Source organism: Girardinichthys multiradiatus, chromosome 12 (assembly GCF_021462225.1).
Source record: "Girardinichthys multiradiatus isolate DD_20200921_A chromosome 12, DD_fGirMul_XY1, whole genome shotgun sequence".
NCBI lineage: Eukaryota > Metazoa > Chordata > Actinopteri > Cyprinodontiformes > Goodeidae > Girardinichthys > Girardinichthys multiradiatus.
Window position 1 is genome coordinate 45,578,943 of NC_061805.1, and position 19,681 is coordinate 45,598,623.

At 39.4% G+C, this 19,681-nt stretch overlaps 2 protein-coding genes across 2 annotated transcripts; both read right to left on the bottom strand.

Annotated features, from left to right (window-relative positions):
• Positions 1–7,920: 7,920 nt before the first annotated feature.
• Positions 7,921–10,075, bottom strand: LOC124878061 (nuclear factor 7, brain-like). Its single transcript, XM_047381814.1, has one exon. The coding sequence runs from the start codon at positions 9,941–9,943 to the stop codon at positions 8,519–8,521; it is 1,425 nt and encodes a 474-aa protein (XP_047237770.1). The 5' UTR covers positions 9,944–10,075; the 3' UTR covers positions 7,921–8,518.
• A 6,540-nt stretch (positions 10,076–16,615) lies between these two features.
• On the bottom strand, positions 16,616–19,102 carry LOC124878062 (nuclear factor 7, ovary-like). Its single transcript, XM_047381815.1, has one exon. It carries the CDS (start codon positions 18,767–18,769, stop codon positions 17,345–17,347), a length of 1,425 nt encoding a protein of 474 aa, XP_047237771.1. The 5' UTR covers positions 18,770–19,102; the 3' UTR covers positions 16,616–17,344.
• Positions 19,103–19,681: the final 579 nt, after the last annotated feature.

A 19,681-nucleotide genomic window follows, 5' to 3' on the forward strand; every position in this document is an offset into this window, starting at 1 on the left:
CCTGTCTTCAGTGTTGTAGAAGGACACCTCCACCCTGTTATAGTCCAGCTGGACTCTGATCCTCTGGAGACTCTTCTTCACTGTGAGAATCTTACCAACATCAGTGTCTTCTTCACTTCAATCCTTGAGACACAAGGTTTCTTCTTCTCTTTCCTCAAAATCCAGCAAACATTTGTTTTTCAGGTCAGATCTCCAACCCTGTAAAGACAACTCAGCTCAGTTTAACGATGCTAAAAATCATTTAATTTTCCTCTTAGTGACGTCTTACCAGTCATACAGGTTGTTGTCTCTCTCTTCCAGGTAAATCTTCTGCTTCTGTTTTGTTCCTGGATAACTTCATTGTATAATCAGTGAACAGCTGCCTTACATTTTATTAATTTAATTTTTTAATGCTACAACCCAAGAAGCAACACAAATAATTTGCTGAAACACTAAATCAATAAACACAAAGGTTTTCATTTCAGTCTAGTAAAGTAAATTCAGTGTAAAGTTCCTTGATAACATTTTTACCATCAGTCGTATCAGGAAGCCTGAGTCTTTAAATGTATTTATTTACACTTTGACTGAATATTTAAGTTCAACATATCTTAGGTTCATTTCAAATATTTATTTTAGTCTTATTTCATCTTTCCGTTTATCTACAATCTTCACAGGTTTTTAGTTTTATTCACCTTTGACAAAACCATTAGGTTGTCTAATGTACTGGTTCCCAACCTTCTTTGTCTTGTGTTCTCCATGAGCTATTTTGCTATAGTACCCCCTCCAGTGTTTACATATATATATATATATATTCTCCATCTTTCTGTCTCACTCTTTATCAAATCTTTTATCTGTTTCTGTCTCTTTCCATTGTTCAATCTTTATCTATTGTCTTTCTTTATCTATCCATCTCGTATGTATTTCATGACCAAGTTCTGTCTTTTAAAGCCAGGGAGATTATTTCACCTCCAACAGCCAATCCAGGTCAAAAGCTTTTATTCTGTGGTGACTTGTCTTTAGCTGCGTGTCAGGGGCAGGACAGGAAACACTTGGGCTATTTTTTGTACTTGTACCTTCACCATATGTACCAGGAGTAGGAGAGTTAGCCCTGCTGCCATCAAAACCAAATTCTGCGCTTTTAAAAACCGCAGATATCCTTGCCTGGTTTCTAAGTTTTAGCAGCATGTTTTTCCTGTCTGCGGTCGGGAGCGTGTTCACCTGCGTCATACATCCAACAATTATCCCTACTGACTCATGATACGTACCTGTCATCTTGGAAATAAAATATTAAATGTTTCCATGTACCCCCTGCAATGTGCTCACATACCACTAGGGGTACGAGTACCCCTGGTTGAGAATCACTGGTCTAATGAAGCCTTTTTATCTTATAAATGTGATTCATGTGTGCTGCTCTTTACAGGGAATCAGTCGAGTGAAATATTTGAGCAGTGAAGGTTGCTGCAGTAATGCTTTTGGCATTTAATGAAGAGGTTTATTAACAGTAAAAACTGAGTACTGACTTTTATTAATTGAAAAAAGCCAAATAAACCCAAATACAGTGAAGCTTTAAAACATATTATTTAAGTTTATTACTTTATCTGAGGATGTTTGTTAAGAAAAGCTGTCATCATTAAAGTTCTAATTGTTGTTGGTGAAACTCTCTCAAAATGACATCTTTCTGTCTGATTGTCATTAGGAGGTCTCCCTGTTTATTGCAGTGAAGCTTTGAGTCTGCAGTATCAGTGATGTGTTCAATGCAATCCAATTTAGTTTATTTATGTAGCACCAATTCACAACACGTCGTCTCAAGACACTTCAGTCAGTTCAGTCGAATCATACAGATTTCTAAGTCAAGTACATATAATTGAACCTAACTATTAAACAGTGCAGTTGGATTCAGTTTATTATTGAAATTGGTTAAAAAGTTTTTCTATCTAAGGAAACCCAGCACATTGTATCGAGTCAGTGACTTGCAGCTTTCCCTGCTCCTGTATGAGCATGTAGCGACAGTGGAAAGAAACCCCCTCTTTAACAGGAAGAAACCTCCAGCAGAACCAGAACCAGGCTCAGTGTGAGTGGCCATCTGCCATGACTGAGTGAGGGTTTTAGAGAACAGAGCAGAGACACAAAAAAATTTTTCAACAAATGTGCTGAGATGTACCTCTGCAGTGTCTCCAGCAGATGGCGCTAAGAGGACATCTTTCACAGCTGATAAATAACTTCTCCAAAACTTAATGGGTTTTAATTGCAGACCACTAATAAAGAAAATTCAGATAATTTATATGAATAAAAAGAACTAAAGTCAGGATCAATAAAGATTTATAGCAACTTATGAGACCACATGCCTCACATTGTTTTGACAGTGTTTGTTCAGCCTGTGTTTTGTTGTTATATCATCTAAACCAGTTATTCCCAAACCTTCAGCTTCTGACCCACAAACTAACAGGAAGAGACTCATGACCCCAACTAGTGACTGAGTATAAAACTGATTCAATTAAACAAGGATATAATGACAGGACAAGCAGCATCAACGGCCAACATATTGCTTTCATCTACTTGTAAATAGTTAGTTTTATTATTTATATTAGAATAATGCTTTAACATTATCTTTAACATTCAGTTTGATTTCTGAAGAGGATCTCAAGACCCCGCACCTGCTGATTAACGATCCACCGTGGGGTCATGACCCCAGCTTTGGGGACCACTGATCTGAGCAACAGCTTTAAAGTTTAAAATAAAGTCCTCTGAACCTTCACAGAAGTCATTACCATGGTAACAGACCTGAACATCAGTTCATGCTCCTGCTGAAGATGCATCATGAGCGGCTGATGGATTTCATCAGAGCTTCATGTTTCTTTCTGGTCCTTTTTATTGTTTTTTTTCTCTCTCATTTCATCATCTTGGTTCATGTTAAACTGTATTTATGACTTAGTAACTCAAAGCTGTTATGAAGGATAATATCCTTACAGATAACAGTATTTCATGGATCCAATGTTTCTGCTTCTCATTTCTTTGTGTCTCTTTTAGAATTCAGTCACATCAATAATTTAAATTTCTGGAGATTTCTTCCTGATCTGGAATAAAATCCGTGTTTATCATCTTATCTCTTTAACTCTGACTCATTTTTAATATTCCTTCAACTTTCTCTTCCTATTTAACACAAACAGCCTTTGACTAACAGAAAACATCCAGTTCTGATCAGAAGTTTAAATCCACTCATCCTGGGAATAAAAGTCATTATTCTGAGTTTTTAATAATTTAGTTGAACTGTTTTTTACAATAAAATGATTACATTACAAACAACCTAAATGATCTTTGAAAAGAAGAACTGGGTGCACAAGTTTTAATTTACTGTGGATTTTGTCTCGTCCACAAAGGGTCATTATTATACATACAGACTCACCAGCATTTGGTTTAATGTCCCTCAGCAAGCTGGACCTGGACCACAATGTTTGTAGCCATCATGGAGCTTCTGGCATCATTCTGACTCTTCTTTTCAGAACCCATGGAGTTCATTCATGAACTGGTTCGTTTTTTGTCTCTGCAACGACTTTTAATCACGATCCACAAACTGGTACCAGGACTGATGTCAGGACTTTGGGAAGACCTTTCCAGAACCTTCATGTTTCTTGTTTTATCTGTTCTAAAACCATCTCTGATGTGTGTTTTCAACCTGTTTCTGACTTTATCTTCTTCTTCTTTACCTGCTTTGATTAAACTGAATGATCTCAGTAATAAATGTAACGTTGATATTTAACCAGGATGATAACTTGTTTATGACCAGAATCAGAGCTGCACTTTGATCCTCTGAACAAATCTAACTTCCTGCAGTCTGAGCTTCATGATCCTCCTACATGGAGGAGCTGCAAGAGCTCTGCAGGCTGCACAGAGACCAGAACATGAAGCATCTGGACCACGTTGGGTTCTGGATCCAGTTTACTGTGAGGCACAACAGAACTGTTATTAGAAAGGTTTCCAGTTTCTGCTGGTGAATATAAACTGATTCTGATAAATGTTTCAGGAGAAAAAACCTTCATGATTTAAAGCTTTGGATCAGCATCAATAATAACTGGACTAATATAACTGCCTGCTGGGTTCTGACTGTAATTTGAAGGTCAGTGAACTACAGAGTTTTTCTTCAACAGCCAAAGAAAAATAAATAAATATGTAGAAGAAATAAAAAAACTTTAATAAACAACCAACAAAGATGATTTTCAGCAACAGGTTGAATAGAATTAATTAATTAAAAAGAGAGTTAGAAACAAACTAAAAATAATCATCCTTGTTCAAATTAATTAGAATTTGAAGAAATGTTCAATGATGGTGAGAAATTATTGGATAAAGACAGATGATTAAATATTTGATCTGGTTTGAAAAACATTAAATTGTCTTTGGTGTGAAATGTTTTCTCAGTGAAATGTAGTGATTGTTAATATGTTATATTTTTGAAGAATTTCTACATTTTCAAGTTAAACTAAAAAGACACTGAGATTAAAACATTCATTAAATAGACTTTTTCTACTGGTTTCACAAAAGTAACAACATACTATTTAAAATGTGTTGTGCAATTATGATTATTTGATTATGAATATATATTAATCCTATCCAGGAGTGACGCTGACAAACTAGTCCATGCATTTGTTACTTCAAGGCTGGACTATTGTAATTCTTTACTATCAGGATGTCCACAAAATGCAGTTAAAAGCCTTCAGCTGATTCAAAATGCTGCAGCAAGAGTTCTGATGAAAATTAAAAAGAGAAATTATATTTCTCCTATTTTAGCTTCCCTTCATTGGCTCCCTGTTAAATCCAGAATAGAATTTAAAATTCTCCTCCTCACATATAAAGCCCTTAATGATTTAGCTTCATCATACATCAGAGATCTGATTGTTCCATATGTTCCTAACAGAGCACTTCGTTCTCAGACTGCAGGTTTACTGGTGATTCCTAGAGTCTCTAGAAGTAGAATGGGAGGCAGATCCTTTAGTTATCAGGCTCCTGTCCTGTGGAACCAGCTCCCAGGTTTTGTCGGTGAGGAAGACACCCTGTCTACTTTTAAGGCTAGGCTTAAAACTTTCCTTTTTGATAAAGCTTATAGTTAGAGTGGCTTAGTTTATCAGGGAGGGAGCCTTCCTCCCTCCCTGTTGGTTGGAGTAAGGGGGAGTCAGGTTTAGCCTAAACCGGCTCAGTTATGGTTGAGGTGCAAACACACCCTCCATTTCTGCTACCTGTCTGACCCCTTCTCTTTTCCAGTGGTTATAATCAGTCTGACAGAGGGAGGTATGCCAATCGTTGTGGTTTTTAGTATAACAATGACCATCAGTGGGACCCTTTGTGGGGTGCCTTGAGACGACATTGTTGAAAATAAGCGCCGTTTAACTAAATAATCTGAACTGAAACTTTCTGTGTAGTTATTATGCTATAGGCTTAGGCTGCCGGAGGACATAATGACCACTTTCACCCTCTTCGCTACATTCTCACACTACTCTCCAATTTTGCATTATTTGCTGTTATTTCAGCTTTTAACCTTGTTCTCTCTTTTCTCTTCTGTTGGACCACTTGTTTGCTGAATATTGGACCATTTGCACGTTGTTGGACGCCACTATGCCTTTCCAACGTCATCGGCCATTTTGTACCGCAGGATAGTCCTACAAAACCCAGCGGCCCCTGCGGCTGATAAGACAGGGGCGTTGCAGCCCTGAGGCCACCGTCAACTATATAACAGAGGATGAGACTACCCACCATTTGCCTTCAGCTGGAGACCGTGACGCGGTGACCACGCAACTGAAGCATCATCTGGAGAAGAGTCCCGAGTGGATTTCATTTATTCTCCTTTGTTGGCCAACGAAAAATTCATAAAAGAGGTTTCTGGAATAAGAAGGCCAGAAATTTCACTACGCCGATCGAAGACGTGAACTTAACATGTAACCAAAAAAAACCCCACGGAGATTCAAGGAGACGAATCGCCACCTTGTTTTGTGTTCTAGTCGACTGCTGATGGTCAGATCATATTTTTCCTTTTTGCCAAGGAGGCCAGAGGACGAAGATTGACCGCTTCTCCTGAAATTAACTGTGGAAGCACATTAACTTCCAACTTTCCCCTTCCTCTCTCTCAACTCTGCTCAGAAGGAAGACTTCAACAAAGTAAAACACATCCTTTTATTTTTTATTTTTTTATTTCTTTATTAGGAATAGCCGGGCAGGGTAGAGGAGATTTTTAGTGCGATTAGAGTCGCCATTTAGAGTCTAATGTGTTCGGAATTGTATATGCATGCCATTGTTTTGAAACTCGCTGGTACTTTCGGAGACCGCCGTGTCTTGCAAGTGTGTCTTTACCGTGCAAACACCTGTGCGCAGGTGCGCTGTGTAACTGGACTGTTATAATAACCTCATGGTGAAATTCACCAATTTCTTTGTCTTCAACTTTACTGCTTACTAGCTTGCCGCCAAAAGTTTTATAACCCTTTGTCTGCTCACCTCGCCCAGCGTTGGGGGATGTTTTATGACTGAGTAGAACTGAGTTACAGATTGAGCTGCGCCCCACCCTCCACTCAACACCACACCCCTTTTGTCATATTATCGTTTTTGCCATAACTCCTTGTTTGATCCCATACGCACCCACTGCTGTTTTGCTTTATGTTGTTTAGTTAGATATTTTACTCCTTCTGTGTAGAACTTTGCATGTTTGAGTAGGTGAATATTATTAAATGGGAAGAACGTATTGTATCCAGGCTGTGATTTAATAAATATTCACATAGATAAACAGAAGGCGTTTTGTGTTTATTTTGTGCAAGAGTGATTCGTCAGTCAAGATAAGGTTGAAGTTCCACATGTTTTGGCACCCTTTGTGGGGTGCCTTGAGACGACATTGTTGTAAATAAGCGCTGTTTAATTAAATAATCTGAACTGAAACTATCTGTGTAGTTAGGCTGCTATAGGCATAGGCTGCTGGAGGACATAATGATCACTTTCACCCTCTTTGTTACATTCTCACACTACTCTCCAATTATTTGCTGTTATTTCAGCTTTCAACTTTGTTCTCTGTCTTTTCTCTTACTAGAAGCTACACCTGGCCTGACTCTGTGTCTACCTGTGACACCTTTCTGGAGAGGGGCATCGTCCGAGCTTCTGCTGGCAACAACTTAATGCTCACCCTCTACTGATGATCCACATGGCCCTGTCTTTCAGTGTTTAAACCCTTTCTCTCTCCTAGACATGGCGATTGACTGAGCTTTTACTGTAACTAATTATATGTGCTCTCTTTCAGACTCTAACCTTGAAAACTGGCTCAGTTTATCTGTTCTTTCTTTCTAGGTGAAACGAACAAAGGAGCTACATCACTAACATTTACTTTTACTTCCCATAGAAAGTACTCCTGGATCAGTGCTTCTTTGTTCTTTTTGTGTCTCTGCTCTGTTCTCTCAAACCCCCAGTCGGTCGTGGCAGATGGCCGCTCACACTGAGCCTGGTTCTACTGGAGGTTTCTTCATGTTAAAAGGGAGTTTTTCCTCTCCACTGTCGCTACATGCATGCTCAGTATGAGGGATTGCTGCAAAGTCAACGCCAGTGACTGTCCACTGTCTCTACATGCTTATCCAGGAGGAGGGAATGCTGCAAGTCACTGACTGGATGCAATCTGCTGGGTTTCCTTAGATAGAAAAACTTTTTATCCAATTTGAATAAATAACTGAATCTGACTGCACTGTTCAATGGTTAGGATTAATAGGAATGTATGTACCTGACTTTTGTGAAGTGACTTGAGACAACATGTGTTGTGAATTGGCACTATATAAATAAACTGAATTGAATTGAATTAAAAATTATAATTTAACAATCCTAAACAATTCTTTCAACCTTGCAGTTAAATAAGCCAGTTAAAAGATTTATTCGCTTAAAACTAGTAACACTCACTAAACTACTGAAAAATAAAACCAACAATAGTAAAATGGAAAATTAATTAATTTATGAGTAATGGAAGCTGGAAAAAATGGAATAATCAAAGCTTTGGGTCAAATGAGAACTTGAGGAACCATGAAGAACATCAGTACCAGAGAAAACACTTTAGCATGAAATGATTATATCAGTCAGTAGCAGAAATCACAGACCAACAGATCAAGTCAGAATATGAGAAGCAGCAATGAACATTAATGGTTTATGTCTGTCTGGGAAAAGGTTATTTTGTCAGCAAGTTGATAATCCACCTGTGGGAAGATGCTCCAATGTGCCTGACATGGCAACAAGAGTGATGTCAGTGTGTGCATGACCTATGTGACCTCGGACAGCAGAATCAGCAATGAATGCTGGGAGGTGTAGTTTGATCAGTCCTTCTCTCCAGTCGATGATGGCCCAACAAGATGTGTTGATTTTCAATATATGTTTTCAGTGATCCATTTCTATTAATTTCATATAAAGGCTTAAAAATCTTGAGAATGATTAAAGATGTTCATTAAGGATTTAAATACAAGGCTGGTCTGACTGCAAATACAAACATTTATCTAACAATGCAAAATAATTCAGAGAATTAAAACAACTTTGAACTCTAAAAAGAAATCTCTGTTTGACAGATTTTTAGATCAGAAGTTTTAGCATCAGCAGCTTTTCCAACACATAAAAATGGAAAGAGTTTCTCAGTGAAAGTGTCTCTGTAAGTATTGATGTGACTCATGTCTTCAGGATCATGGAAGGACACCTCCCCCTTGTTATAGTTCAACTGGACTCTGATCCTCTGGAGACTCTTCTTCACTGTGAGAGTTTTACCCACACCATCGGTGTATTTTCTATCACTATGATATAAACACCAGATTCCATATTTTGGTGAAGCACGTCTCTCTCCCTTCCTGTCAACAGACTCTTTAACCAAACCCACATTCCAGGCAGGATGATCTCCAACCTCCACCTCCCAGCTGTGTTTTCCTGAGCTGAAGCCCTCAGAACCAAAAACATAGGTGTAATTAGTGTTTCTCTCTGGATTATCAGGAAGCTGCTGCTTTGTGTCTCCATATCTCACACTGGTCAGATCATCAGACAGATGGAGCCATCCACTCGCAGTGTTTGGGTCCAGAATAACAGGACTGAAGTGGACCTTCTCCTTCATCTTCTCCCAGACTCTGAAGGACAGGTTGCCCAGGTGTTTGGCCACATCTATCAGAGCTCCTGAGACCAGCTGTGGATCTGACAGTGAGTTCTGGGCTCTGGTTCTGCTCTGAGTGGCTTTATAACTGCTGAGGAACGACACGTTGTCTTTCTGTAGGTCTTCTTCAACAGTAGAGATACTGTCTGACAGAGAGGAGATCTGCTCCTGAATCCTCTTCATCTCTCTGCTGATAGTCTTCCCCTTCTGCTCCTCTTCCTCCCTCAGAGCTGCCAGTCTGGACTCCTCTTCCTCTTTCAGGAACTGGTGGAGCTTGTTGAACTCTGCTCTGATCTGTCTCTCTGTGGACAACACCTGCTTCTTGGAGTGTTGAATCACATCATCGTATGTTTTCTCCACCTGTTTGTGTTTGTTCCTCTTGTCCTGCAGAGACTTTAAGGCAGATTTCAGCTGCTCCTTCAGCTCACTGACTGCTTGTTCTATAGGAACCACTTTGTGATTCTGGTGGAGAGAAAACTCACAGACAGGACACACAGCTCTCTGCTCCTCTTTACAGAACAGTTTAGGGTCTTCTTGGTGTTTACTGCAGACCACCATCAGCTGCTTTTCTCCTTTTTCTGTCTCAGATGATGCAGATTTCTGTCTTCCAGTAAAAGAATCAGCCAGTTCCTTCATAGTGAAGTTTATTCCAGGATTGTCTTTGGAAGATCTTCTCTTACAGATGGGACAGTTCTTGTTTTTAGTTTGTTCCCAGAATTTCTGCAGGCAGCTTGAACAGAAGCTGTGGTTGCAGCTCAGAGACACAGGATCTCTGAAAGTCTCTGAACACACATGGCAGCTCAGGAAACTTTCAAAAAGAGCTCTTTCTGCCATTTTGTAATGAATTATTTCATCAACAAAACTCACCAAAAGTTTCAGCTGCTTCTTCTTAAAATCATCCAAATAACTCGATGTTTTTCAGCAGAGATCTAACACCCAGTAATGGCGTCTCAGCTCCGATCAAAAACGTCTGTTACACTTTCAGTTTCTATAACCTGTCTGTCACGTGTTAAATCAAACAATCTGTTGTGTCAGTTTGTCTCCAGCAGGTGGTGCTGTTGGAACTGTGACAGCTGGACAGAGGCCTTCTTATTTATACTGTTACAGTCTTCATGAAGCTGTTAGAAACTTGTAATAAAACAGTTTTTTTTTCTTTTTGTACAGTTGAAGAATAACTTGGCTTTTTACCTTTTCACAATTTGCTTTTTTCAATGCAACATAAAGTGAGGAAATAAGTTTGTCTTATCGTCCTTCATGCTGTGTTTTTCTGATCATGAACTTGTTTTATTTCACACCTGTCATGCTTGTTAGTCTAACATTCCTGCTCCACTCAGGCGTTGTTGCGCATTTAACTCTTCCACTGCTGCTCTATTCTCTGCTTTTACTAATAACACTATTACTGACTCCGATTCCTCTTTGTGTTTTACTACACACCTCTCTCTCATTATCAGGAGTCTTGTGGTAAGACCCTGGATCATTTGGCTACCTCATAAACCAGGTACCCTCAACTCACACCTCAGTCGTGCTTAAATGAGCCCCAAGCAGCCAAACGACAGTGCAGAAAAGCTGAGCGCAAATGGAAGAAGGATAAACTACAGGTTTATTTTATCATGTTGAAACGTGTTGTAAATTTTAACAAACCACTGTCAAATCAGAGAAAAACAAAAAATTTTTTCCCAAATCATTGCCTCAAGCTGTCTCAATCCCCGTCTTTATTTTTAATACCATTAATTCCATTTTAAATGTGTACAGTCAATAAAGTAAGCATGGCTGATAGAAAGCGCTCGAAAGTATGGTGCCATTTTTCAAAATGCGATGCAGATTACGCTTGCTGCAATGTTTGTGATGCAAAGTGTAAGGCCAGTGGCGGGAATATTTCTAATCTGAGGAAGAACCTGGTTAAGCACAAGATTTTTCTCAAGGCTGAAGAGTTCACAGTTTTTGTCAGCCTCAGATCTACGGCTACATCTCCTGCATTCGCCACCGTTAGCACGGCTACATCCGTTAGAGACTCATCGTCTGCAGCCAGCAACATGGGAGAAGAAATGTTTGAAACCACTAAGATGTTACATTACAGCTGGATGTTGTTTTGATATATTTGTTAAAGTTTAGATATTGATATTAATATTATAAATGGAAGCATTTTAGATTTTATTAGATTGTATTAATAAAACAAATTAACATTTATTACCACATAAACACACACAAAAGTACTAAAAACTGACACCGTTGACCTACTAACAGTTCATCATCCATCCACCTGCTGTTGAGATGTCTCGATGACATAAAGGGCTGGATGGCTTCAAATGTTTTAAGTTTTAATTATGAAATGACTGAAGTTGTTGTATTTAGCCATAGCTCTACTGCTGGCTCTCTTCCTGTGAACCTTGGCTCTCTTGAGGGGATGATTTTAGATGATTTTAAGTTTAACATGCAGATTAACTCTGTTTTGAAGAAAAGCTTCTTCCAGTTAAGGCAGACAGCTAAACTTAAGTCAGTGTTAACCAGACCTGACCTTGAGAAAATAGTCCATGCCTTCGATACAAGCCGACTTGATTACTGTAATGCACTTTATGTTGGGATCAGGTCTCCCTTTCCCATCTCCAGTTTGTCCAGAGTGCTACGGCTCGGCGCTTAACTGGAGCTCGTAGGTTTCACTGGTTTTATCCTGCCTTCACAGGCTCCCTGTGGGTCCCAGAATAGACTTTAAAATTATCTTGTTGACCTACAAATGCCTAAATGGACTTGCACCCATATGTCTATCCAACTTACTTCAACCTTATGTTCCTCCTAAGGTACTTAGATCTGATCAGCTGCTTCTGGTTGTCCCAAAAACTAGGTTGAAACTTAGAGGAGATGGAGCTTTTTCAGTTGTGGCCATTAAACTATGAAATAGACCGGCTTATTAGACAGGCTTCTTCACTTCCTGTTTTTAAATCTCTTTTAAAACACATCTTTTTTCCCAGACTCTTAAACCAGTGTGAGTTGTGTTTATATTTTATTGTTCTGTGTTCTATGCGTGTTTTTCTAAGCTTGTTTTGTAGTTAGTCTTTTCTGTGCACATGACTTCTATTGTTCAGCACTTTGGTAACAACCTGTTGTGTTTAAATGCGTTTTATAACTAAATATGATGTTATGAACTAGGTGCGTTTGTGTCTGTGAGTGTTTTTGTGTGGAGTTTGAGTTCTTTCATGAATTTAGGATGTTTGCTGATGAGAGTGACTGCAGGCTTCTGACTGCACGCCTGTTTTCAAGTATCTAATCCTGGCTGGTGGAGATTTGTTTGCCAACTAGTCTTTGCCTGATGGTCAACCTTGCTGGTAGACGTAAGCCTCTGATTCCTAGTGAACCTTGTTCCTTGACAGTTTTGTCTAGTTTCATGTTTTTGCCTGTTTTTCCTGTAAGTTCACCATCTGCTGCTTTCTGTGCCTCTCAGGAAAGGTCCGGTTACTGCAACAGCTCTCCTGTGGAACCGACTCCAAGATTAAGTCCAAGACGCAGACACCCTGTCTACTTTTAAGACTAGGCTTTCCTTTTTGATAAAGCTAGAGTGGCTAGGTTATCTTGAGCTATCTTTGTAGCTATACTTCTATAGGCTTTTGTTGCATTTCTACTGTTCCTGTTCGTATCAACAATAACACTGTTTGTGCTGCTGACTTTTTATATCAGCCTTTCTTCAGCAAAGTGCTCATTTTCTACATCCATTTTTTAAGCAGGAAGTTTTTGTACGCATAAACATGTTGTTGAGTTTCAAAGAAAATACCTCCTACTAGTGGTGTGGCAGGGGAATTACATTGTGTTAAACGTTTTAATAGGGTGGTGTGCAGAGATAACAATTAAAACGCTGTCATAGATGTGTTAAGAGAAACTGAAAAATATTCCTGTTTTCAATGGATCAGTGCCGTGTGCACCAGGCCTAAATGTTTTCAGATATAATACAATTGGCTTGTCTTTCTGTGTTTAGTCCTCATTATCTCCTAGACACTGCAACTGAAGGAGCTATTGCTGCGACTGTTTTTATCCTTTAGATTATTCAACTGGCTCACTGCCTTTATTTTTAAGTTATGTTTCTTTTCTTGATAAAGCCACTAAAGGAGATACTGTTGCCATTAGACTTTTACGTTTCTTTAAAAAAAGCACTCCTTGATTAGTCCTTCTCTGTGGTTTATATTATGGTTTTTTGTGTCTGGTCCATAATGTTAACCCCCAGTTGTCATGATCCAGAAGGGTTAGGTTTTGGTCTTCATTTGTTTTCATGTACTTCAGTATTTTTCTTGGTTATGTTCTGAAGGTTTTGTCATATTCTATTTTTTTGTTGCCATTAGTTTTGCCCTATCAGCTATTTTCCTTGTGTTCATTGTTAGGTGTATTCGTTTGGTTTATTTCTTTGTGTTTCTCTTGTAAACCTTTTTTCAGTTAGTTTGCTGTTTGACCTCTCTTTGACATCGTTCGCTAGGGTTTCTTGTTCAGCTCCATTCATTTTTTATCTGATAGAAAACCCTGACCAACTATGGGCACAGGTTCTCAGGACATGTCAGGATTTTGTTCAGTGGCACCTGTTAAGAAAACAGAAGCTGCACTCAATTTCACAAAACGTAGTTAAAAATTAAAGATTATTTAGCAGAAATTGCCCTTTTACAGGTCCTTTTCAAAATATTAGCATATTGTGATAAAGTTAATTATTTTCCATAATGTCATGATGAAAATTTAACATTCATATATTTTAGATTCATTGCACACTAACTGAAATATTTCAGGTCTTTTATTGTCTTAATACGGATGATTTTGGCATACAGCTCATGAAAACCCAAAATTCCTATCTCACAAAATTAGCATATCATTAAAAGGGTCTCTAAACGAGCTATGAACCTAATCATCTGAATCAACGAGTTAACTCTAAACACCTGCAAAAGATTCCTGAGGCCTTTAAAACTCCCAGCCTGGTTCATCACTCAAACCCCCAATCATGGGTAAGACTGCCGACCTGACTGCTGTCCAGAAGGCCACTATTGACACCCTCAAGCAAGAGGGTAAGACACAGAAAGACATTTCAGAACGAATAGGCTGTTCCCAGAGTGCTGTATCAAGGCACCTCAGTGGGAAGTCTGTGGGAAGGAAAAAGTGTGGCAGAAAACGCTGCACAACGAGAAGAGGTGACCGGACCCTGAGGAAGATTGTGGAGAAGGGCCGATTCCAGACCTTGGGGGACCTGCGGAAGCAGTGGACTGAGTCTGGAGTAGAAACATCCAGAGCCACCGTGCACAGGTGTGTGCAGGAAATGGGCTACAGGTGCCGCATTCCCCAGGTCAAGCCACTTTTTAACCAGAAACAGCGGCAGAAGCGCCTGACCTGGGCTACAGAGAAGCAGCACTGGACTGTTGCTCAGTGGTCCAAAGTACTTTTTTCGGATGAAAGCAAATTCTGCATGTCATTCGGAAATCAAGGTGCCAGAGTCTGGAGGAAGACTGGGGAGAAGGAAATGACAAAATGCCAGAAGTTCAGTGTCAAGTACCCACAATCAATGATGGTCTGGGGTGCCGTGTCAGCTGCTGGTGTTGGTCCACTGTGTTTTATCAAGGGCAGGGTCAATGCAGCTAGCTATCAGGAGATTTTGGAGCACTTCATGCTTCCATCTGCTGAAAAGCTTTATGGAGATGAAGATTTCATTTTTCAGCACGACCTGGCACCTGCTCACAGTGCCAAAACCACTGGTAAATGGTTTACTGACCATGGTATCACTGTGCTCAATTGGCCTGCCAACTCTCCTGACCTGAACCCCATAGAGAATCTGTGGGATATTGTGAAGAGAACGTTGAGAGACTCAAGACCCAACACTCTGGATGAGCTAAAGGCCGCTATCGAAGCATCCTGGGCCTCCATAAGACCTCAGCAGTGCCACAGGCTGATTGCCTCCATGCCACGCCGCATTGAAGCAGTCATTTCTGCAAAAGGATTCCCGACCAAGTATTGAGTGCATAACTGTACATGATTATTTGAAGGTTGACGTTTTTTGTATTAAAAACACGTTTCTTTTATTGGTCGGATGAAATATGCTAATTTTGTGAGATAGGAATTTTGGGTTTTCATGAGCTGTATGCCACAATCATCCGTATTAAGACAATAAAATACCTGAAATATTTCAGTTAGTGTGCAATGACTCTAAAATATATGAATGTTAAATTTTCATCATGACATTATGGAAAATAATTAACTTTATCACAATATGCTAATATTTTGAGAAGGACCTGTATATGTGATTTAGGTAGTGTTTGCTTTCTCTTTCTTCATCATTTCAAACTCCTCACCTAAATAGAGAGTGTGTGTGTTTACAGTGTATATATATATATATATATATTTTCATAGCAATTTCGGTTAAGCATATAAGATTTGAGTTTTGAGAGGAGGTTTTTCATGATTCGGGGATCAGAACATGAAGTCATTGAACCGTCGTTGGGTTTACTGTGAGAAACAAGAGAAAATTAAAGACATTCTTTGTGTTCTCACCTCACTTCTCTGGAAACTTGTTTGAGTGAAGATCTTGAAAAGTTGAGACTTCTGGGGAGGTTGTTGAAAATGACTTTGACTTTTAAAATAGTATTTACTAAAGAAGTTTGGTATAAAATCCTCTGACTCTTCACGGGAACCATCGATTGGGTAAGAGGTCCAAATATACCTGAAGGCTCCTGGCTGCAGCAGAATCAGGAAACTCGGAATGAGACTCAGAACCTGCTACCAACCCATTTGTTCTGATGAGACTGACTTTTATTTTTTCCTATGATGTTCTAATAAATCTGAATAAAGCTGTCACCATTTATAGTTCCACTTGTTTTGTGATTCTTGGTAGAACTCTGTCAGTGTCTGATTATAGTAAAAAAAAAAAAAAAATTATTTCAATAAATGCACGGTGGTAGCACTGTTGTTGTGCAGCAAGAAGGTCCTGGATTCTGCATGGAGTTTGCTTGTTCTCCCTGAGCATGCATGGGTTCTCACCGGGTACTCCGGCTTCCTCCCACATTCCAAAGACATACCTGTTAGATTAATTGGTCTCTCTAAATTGCCCTTAGGTGTGTGCATGGTTGTTTGTGTGTTGCCCTGTGATTTACTGGCGACCTGTCCAGGGTGTACCCTGCCTCTTGCCTGTAGACTGCTGGAGATAGGCAGCAGCTCCCCCCGTGATCCACTATGGAATAAGCGGTAGAAAATGACTGACTGGCTGATTTCAATAAATGTGATTTATCTCTGCTGTGTGCATTTGTCTCCAGCAAATGGTGCTGTGAGGGCACCATTGATTAACCTTTTACTTCTCGAGTTCATCAGAATATCCTTCAGTACGAGTAAAAACTTTTTGCCATTCCCTATGCAGATCAGAAACAACTTCAGAACCTTTATATGAAGAAGAATAAAATAATGAAATTTTTTCATCCTGCAAGCTGGGTTCTGACTGTAATTTGAAGGTCAGTGAACTACAGAGTTTTTCTTCAGTAGCCAAAGAAAAATAAATAAATGTGTAGAAAAAATAAAGAAACTTTAATAAACAACCAATAAAGATCATTTTCAGCAGCAGGTTGAATATTAAGGAAATAAGTTTTACATTGAGGAATAGAAAACAAATCATCATATCAGTGAGCAGAATCAGTCAGAGAGATAACTGGACCTGAATATTTATTTTCAGAGGTTTCCTGCTAAAGTGAATCATTACAACAATAAAAAACAAGACTGACAAGAAAACCCAGTTAAGAATCTAAGCTCTTTGTGTCCTTTCTGAACTTCTGTTCACAGTTTTTATAAAACAGAGTTAGAAACAAACTAAAAATAATCATCCTTGTTCAAATTAATTAGAATGTGAAGAAATGTCCAATGATGGTGAGAGATTATTGGATAAAGATTGATGATGATAATATAATATTTGATCTGGTTTGAAAAACATTACCATAACAATTTTTTGCATGTTAATAAAAATAAAGAAATCACTAAAGTCAAAACATTCATTAAGGAATCTTTTTACACTGGTTTCACAGAAGTAACAACAGACTTTTTAAATGTTATGAAGATGTGTTGATTTTCAATTAATTTTTCAGTGATCCATTTCTTTTGTTAATTTCAAATAAAAGTTTAAAAACCTTGAAAATTGATGTCCATTAAGGATTTAAAAAGTGTGTTGGCCTGACTGCAAATAGAAACACTGATCTAAAAATATCAAAATAATTCAGAGAAATTAAAAACACAACTAGAGCTTTAAAAAGGAATCTCAGTCTGACAGATTTTAATATTGGGGATTTTGGCATCAGCAGCTTTTCCAACACTAAAATAAGGGAAGAGTTTCTCAGTGAAAGTGTCTCTGTGAGTGTAGATGAGACTCATGTCTTCAGAGTCATAGAAGGTCACCTCCCCCTTGTTATAGTCCAACTGGACTCTGACCCTCTGAAGAGTCTTCTTCACTGTGATAATCTTACCAGCACCATTAGTGTATTTTCCTTTACTATACAGTAAACACCAGATTCCATATTTTGGGGAAACACATCTCTCTCCCTTCCTGTCAACAGACTCTTTAACCAAGCCCATGTTCCAGACAGGATGATCTCCAACCTCCACCTCCCAGCTGTGTTTCCCTGAGCTGAAGCCCTCAGAACCAAAAACAGAGTATTTAGTGTTTCTCTCTGGATTATCAGGAAGCTGCTGCTTTGTGTCTCCGCATTTCACACTGGTCAGATCATCAGACAGATAGAGCCATCCACTAGCAGTGTTTGGGTCCAGAATGATAGGACTGAAGTGGACCTTCTCCTTCATCTTCTCCCAGACTCTGAAGGACAGGTTGCCCAGGTGTTTGGCCACATCTATCAGAGCTCCTGAGACCAGCTGTGGATCTGACAGTGAGTTCTGGGCTCTGGTTCTGCTCTGAGTGGCTTTATAACTGCTGAGGAACGACACGTTGTCTTTCTGCAGGTCTTCTTCAACAGTAGAGATACTGTCTGACAGAGAGGAGATCTGCTCCTGAATCCTCTTCATCTCTCTGATGATAGTCTCCCCCTTCTGCTTCTCTTCCTCCCTCAGAGCTGCCAGTCTGGACTCCTCTTCCTCTTTCAGGAACTGGTGGAGCTTGTTGAACTCTGCTCTGATCTGTCTGTCTGTGGACAACACCTGCTTCTTGGAGTGTTGAATCACATCATTGTATGTTTTCTCCACCTGTTTGTGTTTGTTCCTCTTGTCCTGCAGAGACTTTAAGTCAGATTTCAGCTGCTCCTTCAGCTCACTGACTGCTTGTTCTATAGGAACCACTTTGTGACTCTGGTGGAGAGAAAACTCACAAATAGGACACACAGCTCTCTGCTCCTCTTCACAGAACAGTTTAGGGTCTTCTTGGTGTTTACTGCAGACCACCATCTGCTGCTTTTCTCCTTTTTCTGTCTCAGATGATCCACATTTCTGTCTTCCAGCAAAAGAATCAGCCAGTTCCTTCAGTGTGAAATTAACAACTGGTAAAACCTTAGAAGATCTTCTTTTACAGATGGGACAGTTCTTGTTTTTAGTTTGTTCCCAGAATTTCTGCAGGCAGCTTGAACAGAAGCTGTGGTTGCAGCTCAGAGACACAGGATCTCTGAAAGTCTCTGAACACACATGGCAGCTCAGGTAATGTTCAAGTACAGCAGTGTTTTCTGCCATTTTCTACAGAAGTCTTTCAGTGCCAGAACTCACCAAGTCAAAGTTACTTCAGCCCTTTCCTTCAAATTCCGGCAAACATCCGTGTTTCAGCTCAGATGTCCCACACTGCAATGGTGTCTCAGCTCAGATCAGCTATGTTAGTAAAGACTTTCCTTCTCCTCTTAGTGACGTGTTTCCAGTCAAACAGGTTGTTCTGCAACTCTTCCAGGTAAACATTTTAATTGTCTTGTTGTGGAATTTTCTTATCAAAGTGGGTAGAAGTTAACTCATAACAAGAGAAAATCCGGACTTTGTCTTTATAAGTTTTATTCAAAGGCATTCAGCGTTTGAATGACTCTGTCACCGAGCAAGTCGGTTGAAACAGAGCCCCGAACAACATTTACACACAGTATTTATACCAGAACATGACAGTGTTCTGAACTTCAAAGAGTCTGTGTTTTACGACCCTTGACCCTTCTCGGGTTCAGAGGTGACAAGGTTACCTAGGAACAACCATCTACTCTCCCCGAGGCATCACCCTAACAAATGGCCTTAACCATTAAACTTCTGATAATGGCTTTTACAGCTTAAGGTAACCCAAAGGTCATACACTGTGGAATGCTTACTGCAAGAATTTCCATCACACTCCTTTCTTCTGATTACAAGATAATTACAACTAAAGGAAAATTCTTCAAAACCATCACCCCTCTCAGCTAACAGATTATCCAAAGCCATTCTAGTTTGCAAACTCATCGTTCTAATAGCTTAGGCTGATTGAAGTATAAGTTGTGACTGTAGGTAGTAAGTGAGCTAGATAACATACTCCAGACCAAGTAGCAGGCAGATACAGATATGATCTGTTTCCACACATCCAACCCATGTTCTTAGGACACGAGAACCCATCTCTACTAGGAAAAGTAACAAAAATCCTGG